The sequence below is a fragment of the Xiphias gladius genome, chromosome 18 (genome assembly GCF_016859285.1).
Source record: "Xiphias gladius isolate SHS-SW01 ecotype Sanya breed wild chromosome 18, ASM1685928v1, whole genome shotgun sequence".
NCBI classification, from domain to species: domain Eukaryota; kingdom Metazoa; phylum Chordata; class Actinopteri; order Istiophoriformes; family Xiphiidae; genus Xiphias; species Xiphias gladius.
In genome coordinates, this window is record NC_053417.1 from 24,032,628 (window position 1) to 24,057,572 (window position 24,945).

The 24,945-nt window shown below is 40.6% G+C and overlaps 2 protein-coding genes across 2 annotated transcripts; one reads left to right on the forward strand and one right to left on the reverse strand.

Moving 5' to 3' along the window:
- Positions 1 to 496: 496 nt before the first annotated feature.
- On the reverse strand, positions 497 to 16,145 carry ankrd52a (ankyrin repeat domain 52a). The gene is made up of 28 exons (XM_040153580.1): positions 15,971 to 16,145; positions 15,291 to 15,374; positions 15,074 to 15,152; positions 14,770 to 14,840; positions 14,363 to 14,563; positions 14,183 to 14,270; positions 13,860 to 14,002; positions 13,397 to 13,609; positions 12,454 to 12,532; positions 12,230 to 12,344; positions 11,500 to 11,582; positions 10,275 to 10,392; positions 10,090 to 10,158; positions 9,791 to 9,931; positions 9,278 to 9,340; positions 9,000 to 9,111; positions 8,434 to 8,505; positions 8,130 to 8,331; positions 7,899 to 7,986; positions 7,644 to 7,761; positions 6,774 to 6,993; positions 6,580 to 6,667; positions 6,354 to 6,437; positions 5,938 to 6,083; positions 5,658 to 5,740; positions 5,318 to 5,400; positions 4,888 to 4,979; positions 497 to 3,745 (listed from the first exon to the last, which is right to left on the reverse strand). Exons 1-28 carry the CDS (start codon positions 15,995 to 15,997, stop codon positions 3,474 to 3,476), a joined length of 3,234 nt encoding a protein of 1,077 aa, XP_040009514.1. The 5' UTR covers positions 15,998 to 16,145; the 3' UTR covers positions 497 to 3,473.
- A 1,976-nt stretch (positions 16,146 to 18,121) lies between these two features.
- Positions 18,122 to 24,578, forward strand: si:dkey-190g6.2 (coenzyme Q-binding protein COQ10 homolog A, mitochondrial). Its single transcript, XM_040153356.1, has 5 exons — positions 18,122 to 18,840; positions 20,807 to 20,956; positions 21,055 to 21,247; positions 21,529 to 21,630; positions 22,102 to 24,578. Exons 1-5 carry the CDS (start codon positions 18,704 to 18,706, stop codon positions 22,267 to 22,269), a joined length of 750 nt encoding a protein of 249 aa, XP_040009290.1. The 5' UTR covers positions 18,122 to 18,703; the 3' UTR covers positions 22,270 to 24,578.
- The last annotated feature ends 367 nt before the right edge of the window (positions 24,579 to 24,945 follow it).

Here is a 24,945-nt window from a genome sequence, read left to right on the forward strand (position 1 = left end):
TCTGACTCCAGATATATTGTATATGCTCCATTTGTTTAATTGTTAACTATATCAAAATTGTGATCTAGCTCCATGCATAATCACTCACTTATCACTGGTACACACAAATTTAAAAAAAAAGAAAAAAGAAAAAAAAGCATGTATAAGAATACTGTGATACAACAAAAGGATTCAGTTACAACTTGTATAGTTGCAAGGGGCAATGGCTCCATTTACTGGTCAGATAAGGACATCACAAGAGAAAAAAAAATCCCTGCCTGCACAGACCGGTCTGACAGCACCTACAGATGGCAGAGAGAGTATGTAGAGTATTTTGAGGAGCCTGCCTGAGGTGTCTGTTGAATCACTGGACTGACTTTAAGTGACTTAGGCCAGAGTCTGTATTATTAACAGTAGGCTGGGTAATGTAACCTTGTCACTGTGTTGGGCCAGTGGCCCAGAAATAGATAACACAAAAAAAAAAAAAAAAAAAAAAAACAAAGTCAGTGGGCAGTGAACACTGTCCCGAAGTGCTTAGAGACACTTTTTTTCTTTTTTTTTTTTTTTAAATAATGCATTGTTAGAGTACAATTTTGTTGCAGCCTTTGCTTTTCTTTTGCAACCCTACCTTCCTGTATTCAGCAGCAACACACATGCATGTAAACATAAGTACATACATTACATCTGCTCTTTTGCACACTTAGAACCTGAATGTACTAAAGTGCGTGCTTGACTATCTAATTAAGTGCTGTGGGATTAGGGTTAAAGAGGAATTAAATTATGGAACATCCCATCAAAAAATGTAGACATAATCCTGCTGAGATCTGATTGGATTCATAAATTCTGCCTGCTGCTTCAGCACAGATCCTGAGATTACAAAAAAATATGTACCTATTCCTAATATAAACAATAATATAACTGTTCTCCTGAAAATTATAAATCGATCAAGAGATCAAAGGCTGGGGGTCACCAATTAGTTCCATTTCATTTCAGTCAGTTATGGAGCTCAATTGAAATGCCAACTACAGATCTAAGACACTAACTCTGAGAAATTACTGCTCTGAAATGGACTTTTTTGTTTTTAGTAAGTCAAGTAAAATACGATAACATGAAAGACTTTTCGCAGGGGTATTTAACAACATTGCCTAGTCTAGGTCCTCATCTCTCATCCAGTCAACTAATGTGTGCAATTGTGCCACTTCATTACCAGTGGATATGAAGTTATCACGCCAATGAAAACAATCTTACTCAGTGTAATTTAACCACCAGCAGATGGTTTAAAAATAAAAAAAAAAAAAAAAAAAAGACGAAAAATAGCATAGATATAACGTCTAAAAGTCACAAACAGCTCTAGTGGTCCGATACAATCATCTTTAGTATGCTTAGTACCAGAAATGGGATGAGACGACAACAAAATGAACACAAAAAAAGAAAAAAAAGAAAAAAAAAGCACATATTTGGATTTCTGCTATTCCTGAAATCTAAACAACAAGTATTGGCCTAAGCAAAGATCCCTCTACTTTTCTTCTTAGCCCTATTTGCTTCTACAAGGGATGTCAACTCCCTGGTCATTGATAGTGCCGTGACATATACAGATATGTCGGGCGATGTTTTTCCACTAGATACCGTGGTTCAATGTTGTTGCTATCGAATGGGTGGAAAGTTAATCAGTCTCAGGGCTTGTCACACTCTGTCATTATGAAATCCAACTGAAATGATGTGTTACGGAAGGCATGGGTCAAAAGGCATTTCATGAGATGCCATAAAGGCAGTCCAGTGCATTTGTGTTGACACTGACAGTAAAATGCCCGGCACACACAGAGCCATTCGTTTAGTCTTTAGGTAATTTTTCATGAAATAATAAAAACGAAAAAAATAAAGAAAAATCAAAACACATTCCAGGGAAACAAAAGCCCTTGTGACAGTGATTGTCTATTCAATAACGATAAACAAAAAGGCCAAAAGAAAATATTGCTTGAAAACTGCCCAATAAAAATAGCAGACAATACTCTTATCTTTCAGTTATAATAATTGATCAGAGTTGACCACCGAGAAGTTGAGATATAAGCTATTAGATGTTTAAGACTAGTTCACCAGCTCAGAGAAATACTCCTTTTAGTGAGAGCTTGTTAAACAACAATGCTGATGGCCGGTTCAACTTCAGAAACACAAAACGAAAAAAATGTCATTAGTGCCTAAAAAAAACAACAACCCAAAACTGATTGCTCTCTTTCAATAATTAGGCCATTTGAATTCTGAAATCTTTTTCCAAAAAACACTGTTAAAGAGATGGGAAATAAATTGAAATGGCTTGTTCATTTATGTGCTCAGATATATGATGCTTTGATGAGGTGTTGTTGGCAGATATTACTAGTAAAGCCTTCATCTAGAAATAAACAAGGCCTCAGTCAGTCACTATCCTACAGTAGTTCTCTAGTCCTACAAAAAGAGAACATTAGGCCTACGGACCCTGGGTGAAGATGAAGCAGCTGCTAAACGAGTTGACGAGGTATATCAAGATCTATTGTCTTTCTCTATACAGTACAGTTCATCTCAAATAAATAATTTATAGCCATAGTAGTGTTGATCAACTTTGGTCATAACTTATATGCTTAGAAACATTCTAGCTTAACAAACACTTATTTAGCATCTTTAAAACATGAAGTCAGCATTAAGAACAAATTGATGTTACAATGCTGACCCGAACATGGCTCTCCTTTGGAAGGAGACATTCTAATGTATATTCAGCAGCATTACCAAATTATCTTAAAATGCCAACCAATTCTAGGCTGTACCTTTAAAGTACACTATGGAATTAACATCTTTGTGACCCTTTTCCAAATTTACGGATTGTACTGTAGTACACAAGCATTGCACTCTTAAGCAAAAATTTAGATTTTCCCTTGTGTGGTTCCTTCATAAAAATCTAGGCTAACAGACGATTAAAAACAAAAAAGAAAGAAAAAAATAACCAAAAAACAAACAAAGAAACTCTTTGATCATTCTTTTGGGAAGGCTGTATGTTCCTCTACAAGGTCACCACAACTGATTAAACATGATATGACTTTTATACTGAATGATATGAAGAGAAAGACAGTCAAGGATACAGAGATTTCCATGCTCTTAGATGTTGGTTATATAATTATGTCAACATGGTTTTAAAGGGTTAAATGATTTAGAGATGGCCAGATTGCTAGTGTTTGTTTTGGATGCCACACTTTATCTGAGTGACCTTGTAGAGCAATCTGCCTCTACGTATTAAGCACTACTAGGAGATGGAGGAATGGGATCTAATTGCATATTAGGTTTGACTGCACCTCAAGAGAAGACCAAACACTCACGCACACACAGACGCACAAACACATACATACACAGAGAACAGACATGTGGGTGGGTGCTCTCCTGGTCCTCTGGGCCATGTTAAAGGGAGTCGCCCCCTGGTGGTGATGATGGTGACAGCAGCTGACTGAGGGGGGGAGCCGGGGCACGTGACCTCACTCAGACAGACACCCGTCCAGGCCAACCGGTGCACCGTGACGGTCTTTGACGTAGCCGTTGTGGAGGCCGTTGCTGGGCAGGGGGGTGCAGGCGGCAGTGATGCCGCAGTGCTTCAGCAAGTTGAGACCCGGGGAGGGGGAGACGGTGGGAGAGGAGCAGGAGCAGGAGGAAGGGTCCCGCTGGGGGAAAGGCTTCATGGTAGAGAGGATCAGAGCCAGGCAGTCAGCCACGTCCTTGTTGGGAGCACAGGCCAAAGCTGGGGTGTGGCCTGATTGACAACAACACATTCAAATTAGTGCACATATACTGCTTGAACATCACATGAATTAAATTAGGTAAACTTTTTTAAGATGCTCCAACAAATGTATCAAATGACCGTGTGTAATGTCAAAAGGGGTTGCTCGTAGTGATGAATCAACAGAGAATAATACCCCAATTCTGCTGTTTCAATCAGGTTTTCAGAGTGTTTTAAATGTTTTGTTTTGTTGTTTTTTTTTAAACTCATTGATTTGGTTTTACAGCCTCAACTTTCCTGCTTTGGTTCACTCTCTTCACTCTCATTAGTGTTGTTTTAAGTGGCAGCAGAAAGCTCCTTTCAGCAAAAAGCTCTAAAAACCTAATGTACGCTATCTGCGTAACACCAAACGACACACAGAAAGTTAGTGACTAGCTGGTGAAAATAGTGGAGGTTTTAACAGCTAAAGAGCCACATTGTTTCCTCAGGAGTTGGTAGAATTAAAACAGAGCTGAGAGTGAATACTGTTCTCAGGCAATAACACATCAATGTTGTGTTTATGACTTGTTAGCTGCTCCCAAGAAGCCAAAAAAAAATCTGTCGATGCAGGTTAAATAAATCCTGCTCAGGTTTTTTCATATTTAACCCGTGTATCACAAATTAAAGTCCAACATCTGAGAGTTGAGGCTACCAAACAGCATCATACTCCACTGTCAGAGAATCAAACTCACAAACATCAAGAAAACTTGAATATTGTTAAGAGGGAAATATAAGTTTGGTTGCTTCTTGCAAACAAATTTTCAAGTTTAGTATCTGACTTCCACAAGTCTTCAAACACATGAACTCAAAACCTCAGATGACTCTTGCGCGTTCAATACAATGTTGACATAAGTTTGACGTAAGATTTGTATTGAACAGGCTGTCCATCCCAATCCAGTTTTATGTCCGCAAGAAGATGGGAAAATATTTTCAAAAATATGGTGTTTTGTGTAAAATGGTCAGAAAAAGTTTAAAAAAAAAAAAAAAAAAATTACAAAAATCATATAATTTATAGTAAATGAGCTAAAACAAATAAAAATGCATGATTATTTAAGAGTTGCATGATCAAATACCCCATTTCAGCTTGTCCAGTCCGTTTACAGATCAAGTTCTAACAGAGTTTAGGAGGGCCTCACCTTCCTCATCCACAGCCAGCACAGTAGCTCCTCTACTCAGCAGTGCCTGCACCACCGTAGCCAAGCCATTACGTGCTGCAAGATGGAGGGGCCTGGAGGAGAACGAGGGAAAGTCAGAGATAGCTGGCAGACCTACGAATCACCAACTAATTTACAACTGTAACATTAGAACATGTAAAGAATACTGTAAACTTTCGATATAAGATCCAGCTTCAGAGTACTAATATTTTTAAAGGATTTAAAATATTTATACTCTATTATTACAATGACTAAAGCAAAGAAACAAAACTAGGACAAAGATGGCCTGTGCTTTAAGGATATTGCAGTAAAAGTGTTTTTGCAAAGGAAAAAAAAAAAAAATTCCAAACAATTAACTTTTTTTTTTATCCCCTTTTTTGATGTTAGCATAAATATGTTACAAGGTTCTCACATTTGCAGAGCACTGTTGGTGGCATTTATGAGTGTGGGACTGTGGATCTCTCCCAGAATCAGCAGGGCACACATCTCATGAGCCTGAAGGACAGATCAGAGAGACAGTAAGAAAAAAATGCATGTGCTTCTGTCTGTTGGAGTTGCTTGGCTTTCACAGAAAGTGTACCTCATTACACTCTGGTGATTTTTTCTTTTTTTAAACATAAAAATTTTGCTTATTACAGAGAAACAGTACTTGCTTAAGTACCCTGATTCCTTCTAATAGGCGTCGTGTTATTGCTCAGCACACCAGAGTGGAGCTTTGACTGTAGAATCATGTAAATAATTGTGATGTGTACCTTGCTGCAGGCCAGGTGCAGGGCAGTGTTCCTGTTCTCATCCAGCAGTGTCAGGTCAGCTTTGGCCCGGTGAAGGAGGATGGCTGGACAACACCAAGACACAAAGGTATTTATTTCCTGCGACTACAGATGTTCAAGTCTGACAATGATAGTCGGAGGAGATTCGCAACAGACCTATTGAAGCCTGAAGTGTGGCTTACGGCTACGTACTGTTAAAAACAAATTGTTTTTGTTAAAAGTTTGTTAATAATACCACAAGTATAACACGTGTGACACTCACCCACGGTGCCACTGTGTCCCTTGTCAGCAGCTACCATGAGAGCAGAGCGTCCACTTTTGTCCACTGCATTGATCTCTGCCCCATGGCGAAGCACCAGCTGAAGTCCTGCAACATCCTCAGCAAATGCAGCAGCGTGCAGTGGGGTCCTACAGGCACACACGGAGACAGTCCAACCAGTTACTGTATGATCAGTGCTACAGCATGAGGGGCTGTGGCGGACTTTAAGTATAAAGCTCGGGGACTTCAGGATTGATTATTTGAGATAGAAGAAACAGGTGCAGGTAAAAATACTAACTCTATAATGAAATACCTCTAGCCTATACCTCCCTATTTCTTTAGGCTCTTTATTTCGAATGATTTCTTTCTGTATCATAATTTTTCCAAAAATAATCTACTCATTTGTTTTGCAGCCTTACCTTCCTTTGGCATCTCTGGTGTTAATCATGTGGACCCCAACAGATTCCAGCAGCCTCTCTGCAGCACCGCTGTGGCCATTCATCCTACAAGCCAGACAGCCGAGTTAATGAAATGCTGATTTCATCTAAAATCTACCTAATGGGTGGTGTTTTTTTTTTGAGTAAATGTAATTAGTTTTGACGCACTGAGACACAAGTTGAGCACTTATGCCAAGTTAATACTCACAGAGCACAGTGCAGGGGGGTGAAAGGGTTTCCCTCTTCATGGATAAATGTTTTGAATTCAAGTAAAACCTCCAAACAGTCTTCATGCCCTGAGAACAAACACACTCAGCATTAAAGACAACTGATGTTACAGTGATTAATTGCAACATTTAGGTTTGGGGATTAGCCATTTCAAATCGATCAAGCTAAGCAAACCTTTGTAAGCAGCCCAGTGTAATGGGGTGTATTGTTTGTTGTCCAGCAGTTTATCTTGTGGGTCTGTTGCCATGGCAGCCTGCACCAGACTGGCCAGGATCTCTGCGTGGCCTCTGGATGCAGCGTAGTGCAGCGGTGTCCTACCCTGGATGTCCCGACACAGTGCAGAAGCTTTGTGCTCCAGCAGGGCTGTCACACAGTCATCATGGCCCAACACCGCCTGAACAAAGACCAGCGAGGTGTGAACAGACAAACTCCTTTGATTTTAACACAGGCAAAACCTTTGTGAACACTATGATAACTTTTTTGTTCTATAAAGATAAACATTTTTTCTTCATATTTATTCCTGTATCACAGTTGTATTAATTAGATTTAACTTACTCTCTTGGACAGACACAGAGTTTATTACCAGAAAAAGGACGGTATTCAATGAATATCTTAATTGAAATTTGTTTTAACCTATGACTAAGAGGACTCCCTGTCCAGGACAATGGACACATCGCGTGCCTTGGCAACTCTTGCTCTGATCCCTAAGACACCCTAACAGATGGTGCTAACAGGACTCTAAAGAAGCTTTAGCCATCACTTGTCTCTGTGTTAATATTTTACTGTTTAATGACAGGGTGACGTGGCAACTCTGCTAGACGCAGCTTTTCAATCGGGCAGGTTTTAACGTAGGTCTCGAGTTTTAACTACATTATCTAAACTACAATATTTGGAAGTGAAAATAAAGGACATTTAGGTTGTCTATTGTAATTGTCATTTGTCTTGTAAATGTTGACTTCTACTGTAAAAACTGACCCTTGCATTTCACCCACCAATTAGACTTGTATGAGTACAGTGTGCGGCCACATGCAGTGTTTGGCTTACCCCTCTGTGCAAAGCTGTGCTGCCCCTCTTGTCCTCGGCATCTGGCAAGGCACCCTTCTCCAACAGGAAGTGGACACAGTCGGTGTGACCTCCCAGAACAGCTAGCATCAGAGGGGTCCTGGAGGCGACAAACAACAATTAAGAATTGTATTTTCGCTGTAGGCTCATTGGTCAAATCAGCTTTTGGCATTTAACTGTTCTTCAAAGCTAAATGTACAAACTGAAGCCACAACACAACAAAGAAAAACGACTCACTGGCCAAATTTGTCTGCAACGTTGGTGAGATCCCCTTCCTCCCCATAATCAATCATCATGCGCAGGCAGTCTGAGTGACCGTTGGCAGCTGGTATCAAACACAGTACAAGAGAAAGAATTTTAAAAATATACATGTATATTCTTATTAACACAAAACTGACTTTATTCAGGGTGGTAACAATCAGAAGCAATTACAATCGCTGTAAAATATTTCACAACAGAGCAGTATACCTGCGACATGAATTGGAGTCCACATGAGGCGGTTGTCATTCAGGAGACAGGAGGCCCCCTGAGCCAACAGCACCTCAACACAGCGGGCGTAGCCTTTCTGGGCAGCCAGGTAGAGCACAGAACGGCCTGCAGCATCCTGCATGTCCACATAGGCGGCAGTCTCAGTCAGCACACGCAGCGCCTGCCAGTGGCCCTTATCAGCCTGACAGAGCACAGGAAGTCAGTCAAAACTTTGCATTCAGTCAAGGTTAAGAGGTCGATTATGGTCGATGTCGACCCAGAGAGTTAAATGTGAAAAACTTACCGCAAGATGCAGCGGACTGACTGGAATACTGCTCTCTATGTCTCCTAGTGCATTAAAGGACATCTCCAGGAGCTAAAGAGGAATAAATATATACAGTGGATCTAATTTAATTTACTGAGGAAAGAAGACAAGCTTTCAGTGATTGTGTGTGTGTGTGTGTGTATATATCTATATCTATATATGTATAAAAAACATGTTGTGTATATTCCTCATTTAAGAAGTCACCACATCAAAAAAATACAAAGGCCAATTTGTCACACTCAATCAAGTGCTCTGTCTAAAAAACACGAGGAAACATTGAGTCCCATCATCTTAGAGCCCAGAGCCCACGTCATCAAATATCTTATTTTATGCAACTAACAGTCAAGATTCCAAAGATATAATGTAGATAACATGGAAAAGCAGCAAATTCTCACATTTAAGAAGCTGAAACCAGAGAATTTTTGGCATTTTTTGCTTGAAAAACATCTCAAACAATTACTCCATTACCAAAATAGTTGCCATATGAGTGATTAATGCATGTGCTATGTTCTGAAGTGATCTCAGAAGCAAACAGAAGAACACACCAGCTCCAGGTTTTGTTTGTTGCCATGATAAGCTGCATAGTGAACAGCACTGTAACCCTTTGAGTTGACCATCGATGGATCAGCACCATTGTCCAAAAGATGCTCCAAGCAGCTATTACAAAAATATGACACAAAATGTAGAGAGGGGATTAAGAATTGCAGCAATTAATTCACGGGTCTTCAGACACAGATGTTTTCCACATACAAACTTTGTGTCAGTTGAATTCTAAGCCTTAATCACATTGGTCAGATGCATGAGAAGCATTAAATAAACTCACAAGTACGACTCCTTCGCTTCATCCTCATCATTCTGATGGTTTCCAGAAAAATGACGATCAACTCTGGAATAAACAAGAAATTCTTTGATTCAATGAACTTTCTTGAGGTCAGTATAACATTCACATCACTGCAAAAACTGCTCATTCCTGGGTGTGTTGTTTAGACATTCACATAGCTGACTATTAAAGCTTTTGACTTTTTTTCTTGCTGAGCTCAGAAGTGAAAGGGATTTGACTACGAACCCAATATTCAGAACATTTACTTAAAACGAAACTGTACGTTTCTTGAACTCAACGAATATGAGTAATAAAAGAAGCACAAAAAGCTGACACATGAGAAAAAGGAAACAAGGTTTTTCTTTGTTCACTAACTGTGAATTTCAAATTCCTCCAGCCAATTCTGTTCTGAAAACAACAGTTGACTTTCTGCCAGACTTTAACAGAATTTGGTGGCTTGTGCTGCTTCTCCGGTTTCAGAAAAAGTACAGAAGGAGAGAGACAAGTTTTTTCAACCTGCTGAAGGCTTGGGAGGCGGCAGAATAGTGCAGGGGAGTACAGCCTGTCTGGTCAGGCTCGTTGACCTCAGCGCCAGCGCTCACCAGGGTCACAGTGCACTGGTACCTCCCATTAGCAGCCGCATAGTGCAACGGTGTCCTATTTATAGGGGGAGGATCCAAGGGCAGAGAATACGGTCACTCAGAACACTTGTTTGTATTATGTATTCAGAAAATTACACTTAATGTCACAGCATCAGTAAATTATAGCAGCAAATGAAAAACAAAGACATCTAACAAGGACGAGGGGGATCTCACCTTCCCATTATGTCCCTCTTGTTTAAGTCGGTACCGCTACTTAAGAGCAAGTTCAGACATTCAACATTTCTGTAGAGAGGAAAGACCATGACAGGAAATTGAGTCGGAGTAACAGACGAAATGTGATAGCGTGACATTTCAGGTCAATTTAATATTCCGGTGCCAAAGCAGATTTTGCATCTTACCCTCCGGAGGCAGCAGCGTGTAGACAGGTCCTCCCAAAGTTGTCAGGGGTGTTTATGTCAAACCCAGCTGATAGTACATGCTCCTTACTCATAGATGAAACTATACTATACAGCTGACCTGTAGGGTAATGAAGAAATAGCTGGCGGTAACAGCTTTGTCAAAGTATATATAAAAACATACAGTCCTAGTTGAAATTAATGGCGCCCCAGAATTTTAAGGGCAGAATTTAGAATATCTTCAGAAAAATATGCAAATTAACCAATTTGCCAACCAACAATGGCAGACTCTTAACGTTTCTTGTTGCCATCTAGAAGCTTCTTGCACCTGCCTGCCGGTAGATTCTGCCGCTTTTCCGTTGCTATGCATTCAAGCTCTTTTACATTTGCAATGGCAGATTTCAGGTCTTTCCAAAGGTTTTCAATGGGATTTAGGTCAGGACTCATTGCTGGCCAGTTTAAAACAGTCCGTCTTTTCCTTTTCAACCATTCTTTTGTGCTGCTGGATGTGTGCTTTGGGTCGTTGTCCTGCTGAAAGACCCAAGACCTTCACCTCAAACCTAGTTTTCTAACACTGGGTAACACATTTCACCCTAAAATGCCTTGGTAATCTTCGGATTTCATCATTCCTTTGATACACACAATACACATCAACCTTAGCAGACTTCTCTCATTGAATTTTCTCTTAGCACCACATCCTGGAAGTGTCTTAACAATTTTATGACTGTAAAACTTGATAACGTTAGGAACTGTTGAACAAGGATTTCAAGATCTTTGGCGATTCCCTTATAGCTTTTGGAATTTTTATGTTTTTAGATAATAGCATTTCTAATGCTCTCAGGCAGCTCTTCTCTTCGCCATTGTGAAAAAGAAACTGAAAACAATCAATCCCTTTTTATAGAGTAAAGCTATCATTCATTGGTTAATTCAGTTCATGTGAACACTGAAAATTAATTATGTTTTTTTATTTTATTTGAAGAACTAATTTAAATTCATTAAAAGGGTGCCACCAATTTATGTCTGCATTTTTTATTTCACTGTATGAAAGCATTTTTTTTGTTGTTGTTCAGTAACTTTGGCCTTTTTTATAAATATTCTGATCATACAAAATTGGTTCATTTGCATTTATTGGCAGCCCCTAATTAAATTCAGGGGTGCCAATGATTTCAACCAGGACTGTAGATATAAAAGAATCAGTAATTAGAGCACAAACATTCATGGAACAAACCTGAGGAGAGTAACTTGCGACAACAGTCTGAAAACCCGTACAGCACAGCTAAGTGCAAGGGGAACATTCCATGGATCCCACGTCTAGAAAAGCAAAAAACACACAAAACAAAATGTTAGAAACCAAATAATCAATATTAAAAATTTAACCCTGCTTAAACCAGGGATGTGCACAATTAGTCGACTAAATGATTAAACATGGCTACCCTCGCTAGCTGGCACCAGAAATATTAGTGGTTTAAAATAATTATTAATATTTTATTAATGTACAACGCTGGTTAACGGTTGTCTCGAAGAGCCGCCGGCCACTAGCTTAATGCCCAGATGTTGTGAACAGGCAAGGTAGAAAGTGGGACAGAAGACATCTCATAAAACCAGCGCAGCTTGGCAGTATTTTGAATTCTAGCACTGCTGACGTTAGCCGCACAGTCAAACCAATATGATATCGTTTACCTACAGATGCTGTGATCCCACGTAATTTCTGATTGGATTGTGGTCAATTTTGGGCGTTTTCTTACCTATTTAGACTACTCAAATAGTCTAAATTTAAATTAGTGTTTGACTGACAGAGAAATTAGTCGTTAGGAACATCCCTAGCTTAAACCCAACTGTTTTATAGCATGAGGCACATATCTTAATGCTTCTTTGTATAAAAGGCTGTGTTTTAGTGTGTTTTTACAACCTTATTGCACCATTGTTCTAATTAATACCACTTTAGGCTTCTCCGATACCTGGCCGTGTCTGCGCCGTTGGTCATTAGAGTGCTGATCAGCAGTTCATGGCCGTACTTAGCAGCAACGTGGAGAGGAGTATTGCCATACTTATCCACACAATCAATTTCCCCACCTGATGGAAACAAAAAGGAAGAGGGAGTTATTTGTGACCAATTAAGATGAGAGAAAAGCCTGCACCAAAATATTGTCACAGACCAGTCAAACAGTACAGTCATCGTTACCATTTTGGATGAGGATCTGAGAGCGTGTGAAGCGTCCGTGAATCGCTGCCATGTGCAGGGGGCTCTTCCCTTCTTTGCTCTGTTAAAATACAGAATATAAAATATAACATACTATTATTCATCTTGGATGTAGTATAGAGATCAGTACAATATATTAAAATAACATTTTACTAGTATGTGAGACTTTTTTGAGCTAGCTAGAAAACTGCGGCGACATAGCATGATGCTTACTTGACAACTCTCCAACTCTCATTTTACAATTAAGACTTAAGTGGGACAAAAATTATCATCATGCACTTCGTATGTTTTTAAATTTTCTCTGCAGTACAAGCAAGAGCTGTTTCCACTCTCACCTGCACGTCCTTTTTTAGAAATTTGAAATTGATACAAACCTGAAATAACAGGTCTATGTACTTTCCAAATACGGTGATCAATTCTATATGAAACATTAAATTTATTATGACATTTTTTCTCATGCACTCCCTTTTCACACATACCATGGCAAGTTTGTCACTTTTGGCAGCTAAATGCATGCATGAGAAATTCTCCACCCCTGCACATTTATACAAAAAGTGTTTCTATAGGCAGGTGTAGAAAGTGTATTAATCTTTATTCTTTTTCCATGTCCCATGTCTCTGTGACAACCATATGTTGATTTAATTACATTGGACCACGGCTACAATTCAAACACACACTTTTCTTTAAAACTCTACTGGGAAATCTGGTATAAAAACCAATCTATGTATAAATGATCTTCCACTTTGACAATGGCCTGACTAAACAGAAACAAAATGTACTGCACTACCGCATCCGTACTTGTGTGTCACACTGATGATATATAATTTTTAAAAATATATTATCACCAAATTACATGATTATTAATAGATAAGTACAGCAAATTGTACAGTCACTTCCATTTGAGACATTACAGCCTGTTTCATACCTGCTGGTTGACATCTGCCCCATTGTTGACCAGCAACTCCAGACAGAGGGCACCGTTGGTGGAGACGGCAGCCAGGTGCAGAGGGGTGTAGCCGCACTTGTTGGGCTGGTTAACATTAGCGCCATGGTTCACCAGCTCTGTAGCCACAGCCTCCTGCCCCATGTAGCAAGCCACATGGAGCGCAGTGTTTCCAAAGCCATTGGGCTCATCAATCTGATGGTAAAACACAAATGTGACACAAGGTTGGACTGTGCCTAAAGCCCGAAAAGAAGGGTTCCTGAAAATCTTAAGAGTCCTTTCTACAGATTTCAACTACCCATGATAAAAGACTGTTGGTTATATGTTCTGACATTTAATAAAACAAACCATAGAGCAGACTAATTTGGGAGATTAAAAAAAGGAAAAAGAATTGATATTGAAAAAACAAACAAACAAAAACAAAACTGAGTGTAAGTTCTCTCACCTCTGCCCCCATCCTCAGTAGGTACTTTACAATTTCAATGTGACCACTTGCAGCAGCAGCATGGAGAGGTGTGTAGCCCTGCTTATCCTTGCAGCTCTTGTCTGCACTGCGGGACACCAGCAACTTCACAACCTCCACATGCCCTATGGGAAATACAAAAAAGGAGAAAACATGTCAGTATTCTAGTTTGCGACTTAGGGACTTGACCATGCCGTTGCTCTCTATTTGAGGGAAATTGGTCATGAACAATAGAAGCTTTTAAAGCTATTTGACAATGAAAATGTGTGCTGTGCAGCACTGGTGTGAAAATGAAACCTGCATACCCAAGTAAGCAGCACAATGGATAGGCTGTCTCTCCTTCTTATCGATGGCACTCAGGTTGGCCCCTTTGTTCAGCAAAAGCTTCACCATCTGTGAGACAAGTTAATTCATAAAATTGTTGAGGAGCCACTTTCAAATAAATGTTACTTAAGAAAATCTAACAAAAGGCATTCAAATCTCACCTCCTGGAACCCACTCTGAGCTGAGTGGTGCAAGGCAGTTCTGCCTGTGCGATCTGCCATGTTCAGGTTGCTCAGCTGGGTTAGCAGGGCCTCTGCGCAGCGTGTGGCACGGTTGGCAGCAGCCACATGCAGTGGTGTCTGCCAGAACTTGTCTCGTGCGTTTGCCTCTGCTCCGCGCCTCAGCAGCAGACTCACTGCCCTCTGGGGAGAGGGAAGCAATTACAAGAGCTTAAAGTGTATATCATATCTGCGGTTTGCTGCATTTCCTGCAGTCAGTGCAATATTTTGGTGCATTATTCCAAATGAGTTCTCTTCTCATAGTGAGCGAATACATAATAGAATTAGATGATGATGTCATATGAATAAGAGATAATTAGACACTCCAAGGATATGAGTTTATTGCCTACTTCATTCCTGGAAGCAGCCGCCCTGTGCAATGGGGTCAACCACACATGGTCTTTAGCATTTACACTGGCACCTGGCAGACAAACAAACAAACAAAAAACAAATGCATTAAAATACCAATAATTTTAAGGGGTCACAGGGATGTTGCAGGTGAAGTGCAATACTGCTGCACGGTGATTTTACAGTGAGGATATCACTCGCGGTGACAACAAAGGATAAAAAGTGTGCACCACAGTCCTGTAACACCCAGGAGGCCAAATTGTTAACACATAGCCGGTTGTCAGCAGAGCATCGCAGCTCACTTACCTGATTCAATGAGGAGGTCCATTATATGGACGTCACCCACACAGGCAGCAGCATGAAGTGGCGTACGGCGCTCTTGATCCTGTGGGACAAACACACTTAGATCCAGGGGAAAAATGACGTTCGACGCTCATGTTTAACTGACATTTCGGTGGGGCCCCCCGAGTCCGTCGAGGTATGAGCCCGATTTGCACCGTAACTAAATGTACCTCACACATACCAGTGCATTGACATCCTCCTTTTTGTGCAATAATAGTTGAACTTCTTCAGCATTACGATTGAAGATGGCCTGGACCAGAGGAGGCTGCAATACAGAAATACCAGATAAGTTACGTTAGCGGCGCATAAAATTATATTAACGTTGATCCGAAGCGACGATTGGGATCTAACCATCACGCTTTCCCATTCCTTTGAGCGGGTCGAATCTTCGTTAAAGCCACCAACTATTCGGTGAATTTGCAAAATATGGTAACGCGACGTTAAATGCTATATTTAGTGCGTTTACTGTAAGTCGCTGGATGCGATTCTGGTTTCCTTCCAGCAAATACCCGGAGCCCTGGCTGAGGCCTACAGGCCCTTTTTCTCACCGCTTACGTCAGCTAGCCAAACGGCTTTCGAGAGCTACCTCTGCTACAGAGCTGGCTCTGAACCGGAGCACGGCCTACACAAGAGCGGCAGCAAACGTATGCGGTACCGTGTGACTGCCGAGCATCGCCGACCGCGGGGAATTACATCGTTATAATGCCGATATCGACCGGAATAACACGCACCGCCAATAAGCTGAACGTGAAAATAGGTCGTTCGGCGAATAAGACGTAGTATGTTGCGCACAAGACTAGGTCTTGCCCAGCCATTAGACTGCGCCACAGCACAATCACGGAGCGCCTTCTTTCAGCGTACCTGGTCTGCAATGTTGAGTACTCCCATCTCCCAAACTCAGCCAGGACGGAGCTCCTTCATGAGGATAAAACTTCGAGGTATATTGCGGTGCGCTACTGTGTCCACTTTTCAGACTACACCCATAGCTGGTTGCAAACAGAAATGCGGTTCTTGATCTGTCACTGTTGTTGTCTGTATCCACACCGTCTGGTCTGACGATACTGGCTACGACTGTGCTGGTCCGCCTACAGGCGTGGCGGTCCGCTTTCGGCTTCTCGGGGGAAACCGCGACGCCGTGTGGCAGAAGACGGCATAAGCCGCCGTTCCACCGCCTGAAGACGGGAGGGGGAGGGCGGGGAGGAGCACCGACTGTCGGCGAGGTCAAGTTTAGGGTTTGAGGAGCGTCGGAGGCCTATTAACAACTGCTAGTAAAAGTTATGTAGCTTCTGCTGGGCAGAGTTTTTAATTTTTAACTTAGAAACAATTCAGCGCCTCAGACAGCACAGTATCAGTTGTTTCTATATAATCTGAATAACTGTACATTTGTTAGAAATTTGCACCACTGAAGTAGAATACAAACTATGGGCCCCGGTCTCTGTTGCTCATGTCTTGCAAAGCTGCACTCGATTAAACTGCTACAATCTTTTTTTTTTTTTTTCTGTGTTTCAAGTAATGAACACACAATACAATAAGTACCACTAAACTAGTAATCCATCACAGGAGGACGGTAAGGCTGCAAAATGCCAATGCCATTATTGCCTGAAGCCCAGCTGAACATGTTCTGATAGCTTTTGTTGTCTGACCAACAGTCAGACACCCAAAGATGGTGAGTTTACTATGACACAAGACTGGGAAACTGGCAAATATTCGGATTTAAGAAGCTGGTACCAGTGAATTTTTGCTCGAAAAATGTTTTGAACAATTAATCATTTACCAAAATTGTTGTCAATTGATTTTCTGTCTGTCAAATGATCGATCAACCAGCTGATGGTTTCAGCTCTAGAGTAGCGGTTGGTTTCCGGGTGTCTTGGGAAATCATGTAATTGCCATTTATAGTGGGGGTCAATAGGGGCCCAACTACAGATTTTTGCTTCCGGGGCCCACTGGGAGACGAATCCAGTTGTGCATCCACGACTGCGTAGTCTTCATGGGCCACTAATTCACGAAGTAAACACATTTCCTGTAAATTTATTCAACAGGGTTCATCCTAGAAGGCGTGAGAATGTAATCCTGACTCCGGGTCTGCTCATTATCTCTCTGTTGCAAGACTTCCAACTGCGTCTGATGGTCCTGATCAGCAGATGGACTTTGCTCTGCTGCTCTGCGTTCACGTAGACTGATCAATCATCATCTCGTTATTTAATTTAACTTTCAGCTAACTGTCGACTACAGAGATGTGTAATGATGCCGTGTAGGTCTATGAAGCTGTGACTTTGACCTGAATGCCCTCCACAAAAATTAAGACGTTCTTTTCCAGTGCGTGATTACAATACAACAGCTTGTTTTAAATGAATGTCCTTCATTTAGAGGATAGAGAGCTACAGCAGGTAAAATGAGCAGTAAACTCACTCATAGGTTTTTTTTAAAACAGTGCTTGAAAATATACACTCAGTGGGCACTTTATTAGGTACAGCTGTGCAAACTATTGCATTTCAATACAACAGCCCTTCTATAATATCTATGTTTATGAAGTTTATAATATTTAAGTGTTTTTTTTTTGTTTTTTTTACATTGTCAGAAATGTATTAAGTCAATTATATGTTTATTAATGAGGTCATAGGTTAAGGCGGTGTTGTGCTGGATTACATTTTATTGAGAGGTGTTACTTTTTTTGTCCTCCCTATCTACATACACGAGGGGGGGGGGGTCAGAATATTAGAAACACCCCAGAGCTAAAACATAGGATTGATTTTTTTAACACCTCTCTGACAGTGTCAACAAAAACTGAACATTAAAAGGCATCATTAAAGCAGACTTTACGGCAGAACAGTCGAACTGGGTCGCATTAGAATGGACAGGTGTACCTAATAAAGTGGACACTGAGCGTGAAGGGGACTCAAGCAAATATCCGCCGTTGAATATTTTTTGAAAAAAAAATAAAAATCAACCCTTTTCTTCAGCGCATGTGTCTCAAACTACAGGTAATTAAATAGAAACGAAAAAAACCCTTTATTTTTGAGCCGCGAACCTCCAACACAGTGGGAGGCAGCATTTCACCGCAGAGCCGCTGGGCGAAACCGACGTGCAACGGGCAGAAGAAAGGAACAGTTTGTCCCACCGGCGTTTCATCTAGCAGAAAGGTCGTTGGCAGCTGGACGGTATTTGGTAATACTCAAAACCAAAACCAAATCTAGGCTAAATAGTTTAACTTTGTTGTAAGTTTGGGGCTCGAAACGCGGAGGGATGTGAGTGCCGCTGAAAAGACGGAGGGACGCGGCTGTACGTCGCGTTTGTTCGGGCTCGTTATGAAACCGTGCTAGCTAACGTTCGCTAACGTTAGCAGTTGACTGCCGTAACTAACGTTAGTTACGCCGACAGCCGTGAAAGCGGCCGGAGACGCGGTTCAAGTGGAGGTAGTTACTCCGTCTTTCTTGTAATCCAGAACTAACGAAACCTTTGATTTTTAAAATCCCGGACTGAAGCGAGGCGTGTGGACTGGAACCTTGAACCCCAGCGCCCGCGGTCTTGGAGCAGACCCCGGGCTCAGCCTCGCAAACCCGGGACCCCTCTTCCTTCGACCGAGTGGCTGTTTTAATGGCAGCCACAGCCAGTGCCCGGCGGTTACCCATGGGTGTGCGGACGTTCAGCGACTTTCTCCAGGTCGCCACCGTGGGCTCCCCTCGCTCGTGTCGTGCGGCGGTGCCGAGAGGACGCCCGCGACAGAACATTAGGTGAGCCGGACTCTGTTATTACAGTGACACACGGCTAGTCCTGCAACACACTGCGACTGGCACCGTGTCTCCTTCGGATCGAGTGGTACGCACTGGGGGCAATAACCAGGTCCGAAAACCCTCGGTCCTTTGACTCTTGCAAAATGCATTGTCAACGTCGGCCAGTGAGACAGTACTGGATATTGGGGGTCGGTTTTAGTACCATATACCGGCCCATCCCATAAGTGTAGGTGTCAGCTACTTGAATCCATATTCATTATGAACAATTTAGTATTACAACGACAAAGCTCTTGCACAGATGTAGAATGGTCACACGGTTGAGATTAAAAAAAAAAAAAAAAACATGACCAACCCGATGAGTTTAGTTTGTGACCTCTTTTATTTATATATATATTATATAAATTTTTTTTATTTTTTTAAATTTTTGACAGAGAAGTAAATACAATCCCTGCAGACAGACAAAAAAAAAATGACCCTTCCTTCAAATGTAAGGCGCTTTTACTTTTGCACTTAAATAATAGAAAAAAACCGGTACTTTTGGTTAGTCAGCTAGTGAAAAGAAAGTGAAGCTTAAAAGAAACCCCAAGAGAAGATGTTGGCTTCAACAACAGGATATGGACCCAAAGCATATCTCAAAATCAAACAATTTCAGGAAGCACAAGCTGAAGTTTTTGGAACGGCCTTCACAGTCCGCTGACTGGAACATCACTGAAAATCTTTGGGTGGATCTTAAATATTCTGTATGTGCCAGACAGCCTAAAAATATCTCGAAGATAATATATAATATAACTCGAAGTGATCTGCCCGGAAGAGTGACTGAAAATCCATAAATGGAGAATAGAAGGACTCTTAGCTGCAAAAAGTGTTGGCAGGCTGTGAAGTCTAAAGGGGAGGTTAACTTTAGACAAATACAGTGTTGCTTGTTAAATCTTATATCAGCTGATATAAACTGTATATTGTGGTATTTTACCCCCAGTTTATCCCCAGCTAGGGTTATGTCATATCATATGTACCATGATAAGATATGCATTATTTTTCATGTGATACAAATTCAACATATCATGATATCAATGATATTTTGACGGGTTGATATATTTACTTCATTACCACATAAAAAAGTAACAAGCATTGCTGAAAGGATCCAAAAAGGTAGAGGTTCAAAGGTTAAAGTCTTTCACGATATCTTAAAAAAGAAAACAAACATGGAAATTACAGTGCTCCCAATTAACTGATGCTGATGACCAAAACTCAAAATGAAGACTCACAAAAATAATACCACAAATAAACAAAACATAAAAGTATATTCCATAATAAAACTGTTAAAAATATCCCAATAACGGTTTGGAAGAGTTTTCGACATAAAACGTTAGGTATAAATGATAACAAGTAGTCATTTTAAGAACACAAGATCACAGAAGGCAACAAAACAAACGTATTACACCATATTTCATCAACTTGAGTACAAAGTGAGTCAGACAGTGGTTAGTGGAACACAACAGCTTATTTGAAGTCCCTACAAGCAAACAGACTTGTGTCATAAATATTGTTATTGCAAAACTATCCTGCAATATTTTGATATACGATTTAAGGCAGTATTGTCCATCCCTGTCCCCAGTAAGTAATGCTTTTTGTCTACTCACACGTCAGCCGGTGGTTGTAAAACATTTGTTCAGAATCCGCATGTTAACTGCCAGAAAAACACATCGCTAAGTGGTGCAACAAGCGTGAGTGGGTGTTACAATACATGGCTTTTTGCTGTTCACATAAGAGGCCCAACTCAGAAAGTACCAGCACACTCACGACGCACAGACCTTCCGTTACCTCCAGATCCAGCGTACGATGTGTACTCAATGACTTCAGTAGCTGGAAACTGGAATGTAGTGGGCCTTTTTTTTTGTTGTGTACCGTGCCTGTGATAGGTTGCACTCTTTCCAGAATGTGGCTTACAGGACATGTTCTCTTTCAGACACTTGTCGTCATGTGGCATTTTGATGACGAGAACTCCCAGAGTGCTCTGCCTTCAAGACTGGGACACAATGACAGCCGTTCCCCAAAGCCGAAACTTCATCAGCCTCACCAACAAAAGGAAGGAGTACTCCGAGCGTAGGATACTTGGGTAATGTTCAGTGTGACAATAATAACTGCATCTCCCACTGTGTGTTTCTTTTTTTCTTTTTTTAAAATTCCGTAACTTTCAAATGCTTGCTGTCGTAGGTATTCTATGCAGGAAATGTACGATGTGGTGGCCAACGTTGATGAGTACAAACACTTTGTGCCCTGGTGTAAGAAGTCCCAGACCATCATGAGAAGAGCGGGCCACTCCAAAGCCCAGCTTGAAGTGGGATTCCCTCCAGTGGTGGAGAGATACACATCTATGATCACTAGCGTCCGGCCTCATCTAGTCAAAGTAAGTGCCAGCAGCTACAGTGATTCTGTCAGTCCTGTGAATGAAAATATATCTGATTTTTGTATTTTTTTTATGGATGGCAAGTATAATTTACATTGCTGACACGTAACTACTGCAACAGTTTAAATGTTTAAATGTCAGCAACCAGCTGAAAGCAAAGTCTACTGGGATACCACTGCAAATTTTAGTTGAAGCGAGTAGTGTTTGTAATGTCAACAAGCAGCCATGCTTGAAAATTTCTGTTTCTGATCACAGACTTTCTCTTTTGGGTGATTTTTTAGGCAGTGTGTACAGATGGAAAGCTGTTCAATCACCTGGAGACGATATGGCGCTTTAGTCCCGGCATTCCCGGTTACCCTCGCACCTGCACGGTAGACTTTTCTGTAAGTAGCCTGCAGCTTGCTAACTGACTTATCGAATGTGTACCAGACCCTCTTCCTCTCTTGATGCACTTTTGTAATTACCTTGATCAAAGGAATATTTTTGACATTTTGGGGAAAATGTTAATTTGCTCTCTTGCCGAGAGTTAAATGAGAAGATTGATACCACTCTCAGGTTCTAAGTTACAGGCAGCAGACACATAGCTTAGCATAAAGACCGGAAGTATTGGGGGGGGGGCAGCTAGCCTGGCTCTGTCGCACAGGAACAGAGGACGTACACAGAGCTAGCTTCTGAAGACATGAAAGACATGAAAGTGTTATGGCTCTTCTCATCTAACTCTTGAAAAGAAAGCAAATAAGCCTATATATATACTGTATCGTATGCAATATATCCACCCTTTATTGTTGCCATATTTTGTGATTCCTTTACTCTCTCATTCACTAAAAAGATTATTATTTTTGTGTCTTGTACAGATATCCTTTGAGTTCCGCTCTTTGCTGCACTCCCAGTTAGCCACCATGTTCTTCGATGAGGTTGTAAAGCAGAATGTCGCCGCCTTTGAGCGGCGAGCTTGTAAGATATACGGCCCAGAGACTCGTATCCCGCGGGAGCTGATGTTTCACGAGGTGCATCAGACGTGATCTCGGCAGCTGTATGTCCTCATCTGGCCTTAATCCATACCAACCTTTATTCCCTTTATCCACACGAACCTGCATGATGCTGCATAGTCACCCCCCTCCCCACTTCAACTCCTCCACAGCTACATAGACATCATAGTGGCTGCTGAAGATGTTAGACATCCAGCTCTTGTAAGCATTTTGTTGGAATATTAATAACTCTTCTTATTCCAGCCTCCGCAGAGTCTTGTTTATCACCCTCCTCCTTGTGTTAAGTGTCCACTTTCTGTCTACCTCCACTGAAGGGATCCTTGTTAGCAGAAGGAACCCCACCATTGCTCTTGCTCCATGGCAGTTACAAGCTGTATTTATGTAAACAAAACAGTAAATCATTGCAACATCATGTTACCAATGGTAGAGAGTCGACTATTATTTTAACTGAATAGAACAGTGACACTGAACAAAACACCCCTTTTTATATATTTATATAAAAAGGCACAGAGGCCCTTTGATCCAGACTCCTGCTCAAGTCACAGTTCACTGTGACCTCAAAGGCATCACTTGTCAAACTGACACTTAATCAAGTCAAAGTGTGTCCAATTTTTAGTTTAATTTCAGCACTTTGATCAGCTGATTAAACTGTATTAGAAAAACACACTCTCTGCCTTTATTTTACCACTTACTTTTATTTCAAATGTAAGTTTTAATATATTGTTTGACATATAGTAGTGAACTCGGTGCAAAATGATATTTCATTTCAAACTTTTTAATTTATTCATCAGTGGTTATATGCATTTTATTTTAAAAATTCTTATATCGGGATTCAAATGAATTGTGCCATGTTCGGGACGTTGAGTGTGTTGTCACTGTGTGTTGTGACAGTGTCATTGAAGTGCAACATTTTGCGAAGGGAAAAAGGTGATTTCTTCATTTGTTAGCTGCGGCTTTCGTTAACCCTGACGTTTGGGAAATTTAGTTTTTCCATGGCTGTTTTTGTGTTGTGAGGATTGTGTTTTTTGGGCATCGAGACTTGGCCTGCCAATTTTCGAAATGAATTATTTTACAGCCCAACACTGGTAGTTATTAATAGGTGGTTAATAGAGGTGGGGGCAGTTCGACTTTGCACAAACAAGAGCACCTGAATGAATCCGTGTGCAGGCTGGAGAGTACTGTGAAATACTATAACTGGGATTACAACAGAAATGTCACCTATCATGTAGGTTAACTACAACTTTATATTTGATAAATATATGGTTTGGGTTTGCAGATTCATAAAGATTAGACATTAAGATGGTTTATCTGGTAGCATTTTAGATCATCACTTGAAATGTCACTTTAAATTATGGCAATTTATTAATAGTAATCTGATTAGAGCACAGTTATAATAATCCAATTGATTACTGCAGTGAAAGCAAAGACTTTGTAACAGATGTAAAAGTTTCCCCTCTCTGCTTTGTGTTTTGCGGTCCATCTTCTGAAGGTCATGACAGGGGGATGTTACCCCTGTCATGTACATTGTTAGTGTAAAATACACTGGTGGGCTGTAGAATAAAAAAAATTCATTCATCATTGTCTGTGGGTTTCATGCTCATTTTTAAAAGGTTAAGATTTTATTTATATTCAATATGATGCATAGATTTAACTAACAAAGAGGCAAAAATATAGACATGTTTCTAGTGTATACGTGTTGCATTGTTAGGGCGTGATTACATTTTGTTGGCATTCAAATTTCATATCGAAGAATCACATTGCTTTATTCCCTGATAACGGGCTCATAGTTAATTGATTGTATTTGCCGTATTTTAGAGGTGATTGATACATTCAGGTTGCCACAGGTCAGTGGAGTCATTTTGCTCCGAGTCTCATACTCCAACAGAGCTGAACTATGGTTCATTATTTTCAAAGCTGGATTTAGTCTTCAAGGTAGATGTTTTTATTTTTTCTGTTAAAAACGTGATTTGGAAATGAATGGATATTTAATCATCAGCGCATGAAGAATGTTAGTGGGCCTGTGAATCGCTGTTACGTTTAAAAAAAAACACCAAAAAAAAACGGTTGAACTTATTAAAAGATTTTTAAATGCAATTTTTGAGTGTTATATTTTTAAGAAATAAAATAGATTAAGTCTATTTTATATCACATTCTCAAGCTAGGATGCGATAAAGCTCGACGTTGCATCATGCATCTCCACCCAAAATCTGCTTCTTTTTTTTCTGCTAGAGATGTTGTGTGTTCAATATGCTGTGTACAGACTGAATTTCATGCCAAGTTTTATTATTGTAGGTGCCAAAACTCTGTGAATCTGACACAGTGGAAAATATTATTTAATTAAAAAGAAAAGTATTATTTTTAGAGTATTATATCAGCCCTCCTTTGTCGCAGTATATTTACACATTGTCAAATTGCAGCTGCATGAATGACCCTTGGTCTAATGGCGGTGGCCTAGTATGTATACGAGGATGTAGATACATTACTGTCACTGACTGCGGAGTTGCTACGATAGAAAATATTGCCATCATTTTACAGTTCTGTCACTTTCAATGTCGCAAGCTAAAACGTATCTTTGTAAATACCGTGGGTGTATATTAAAGCTTTATTTAAATAAAAAAAAACACAGGTATAAGTTATTTTTGTGTGCGCCGTTTTTTTGTCATTTGCATATTGCTCTTCATTGTTCTTCAGTGACTTTCGTCCACAGTT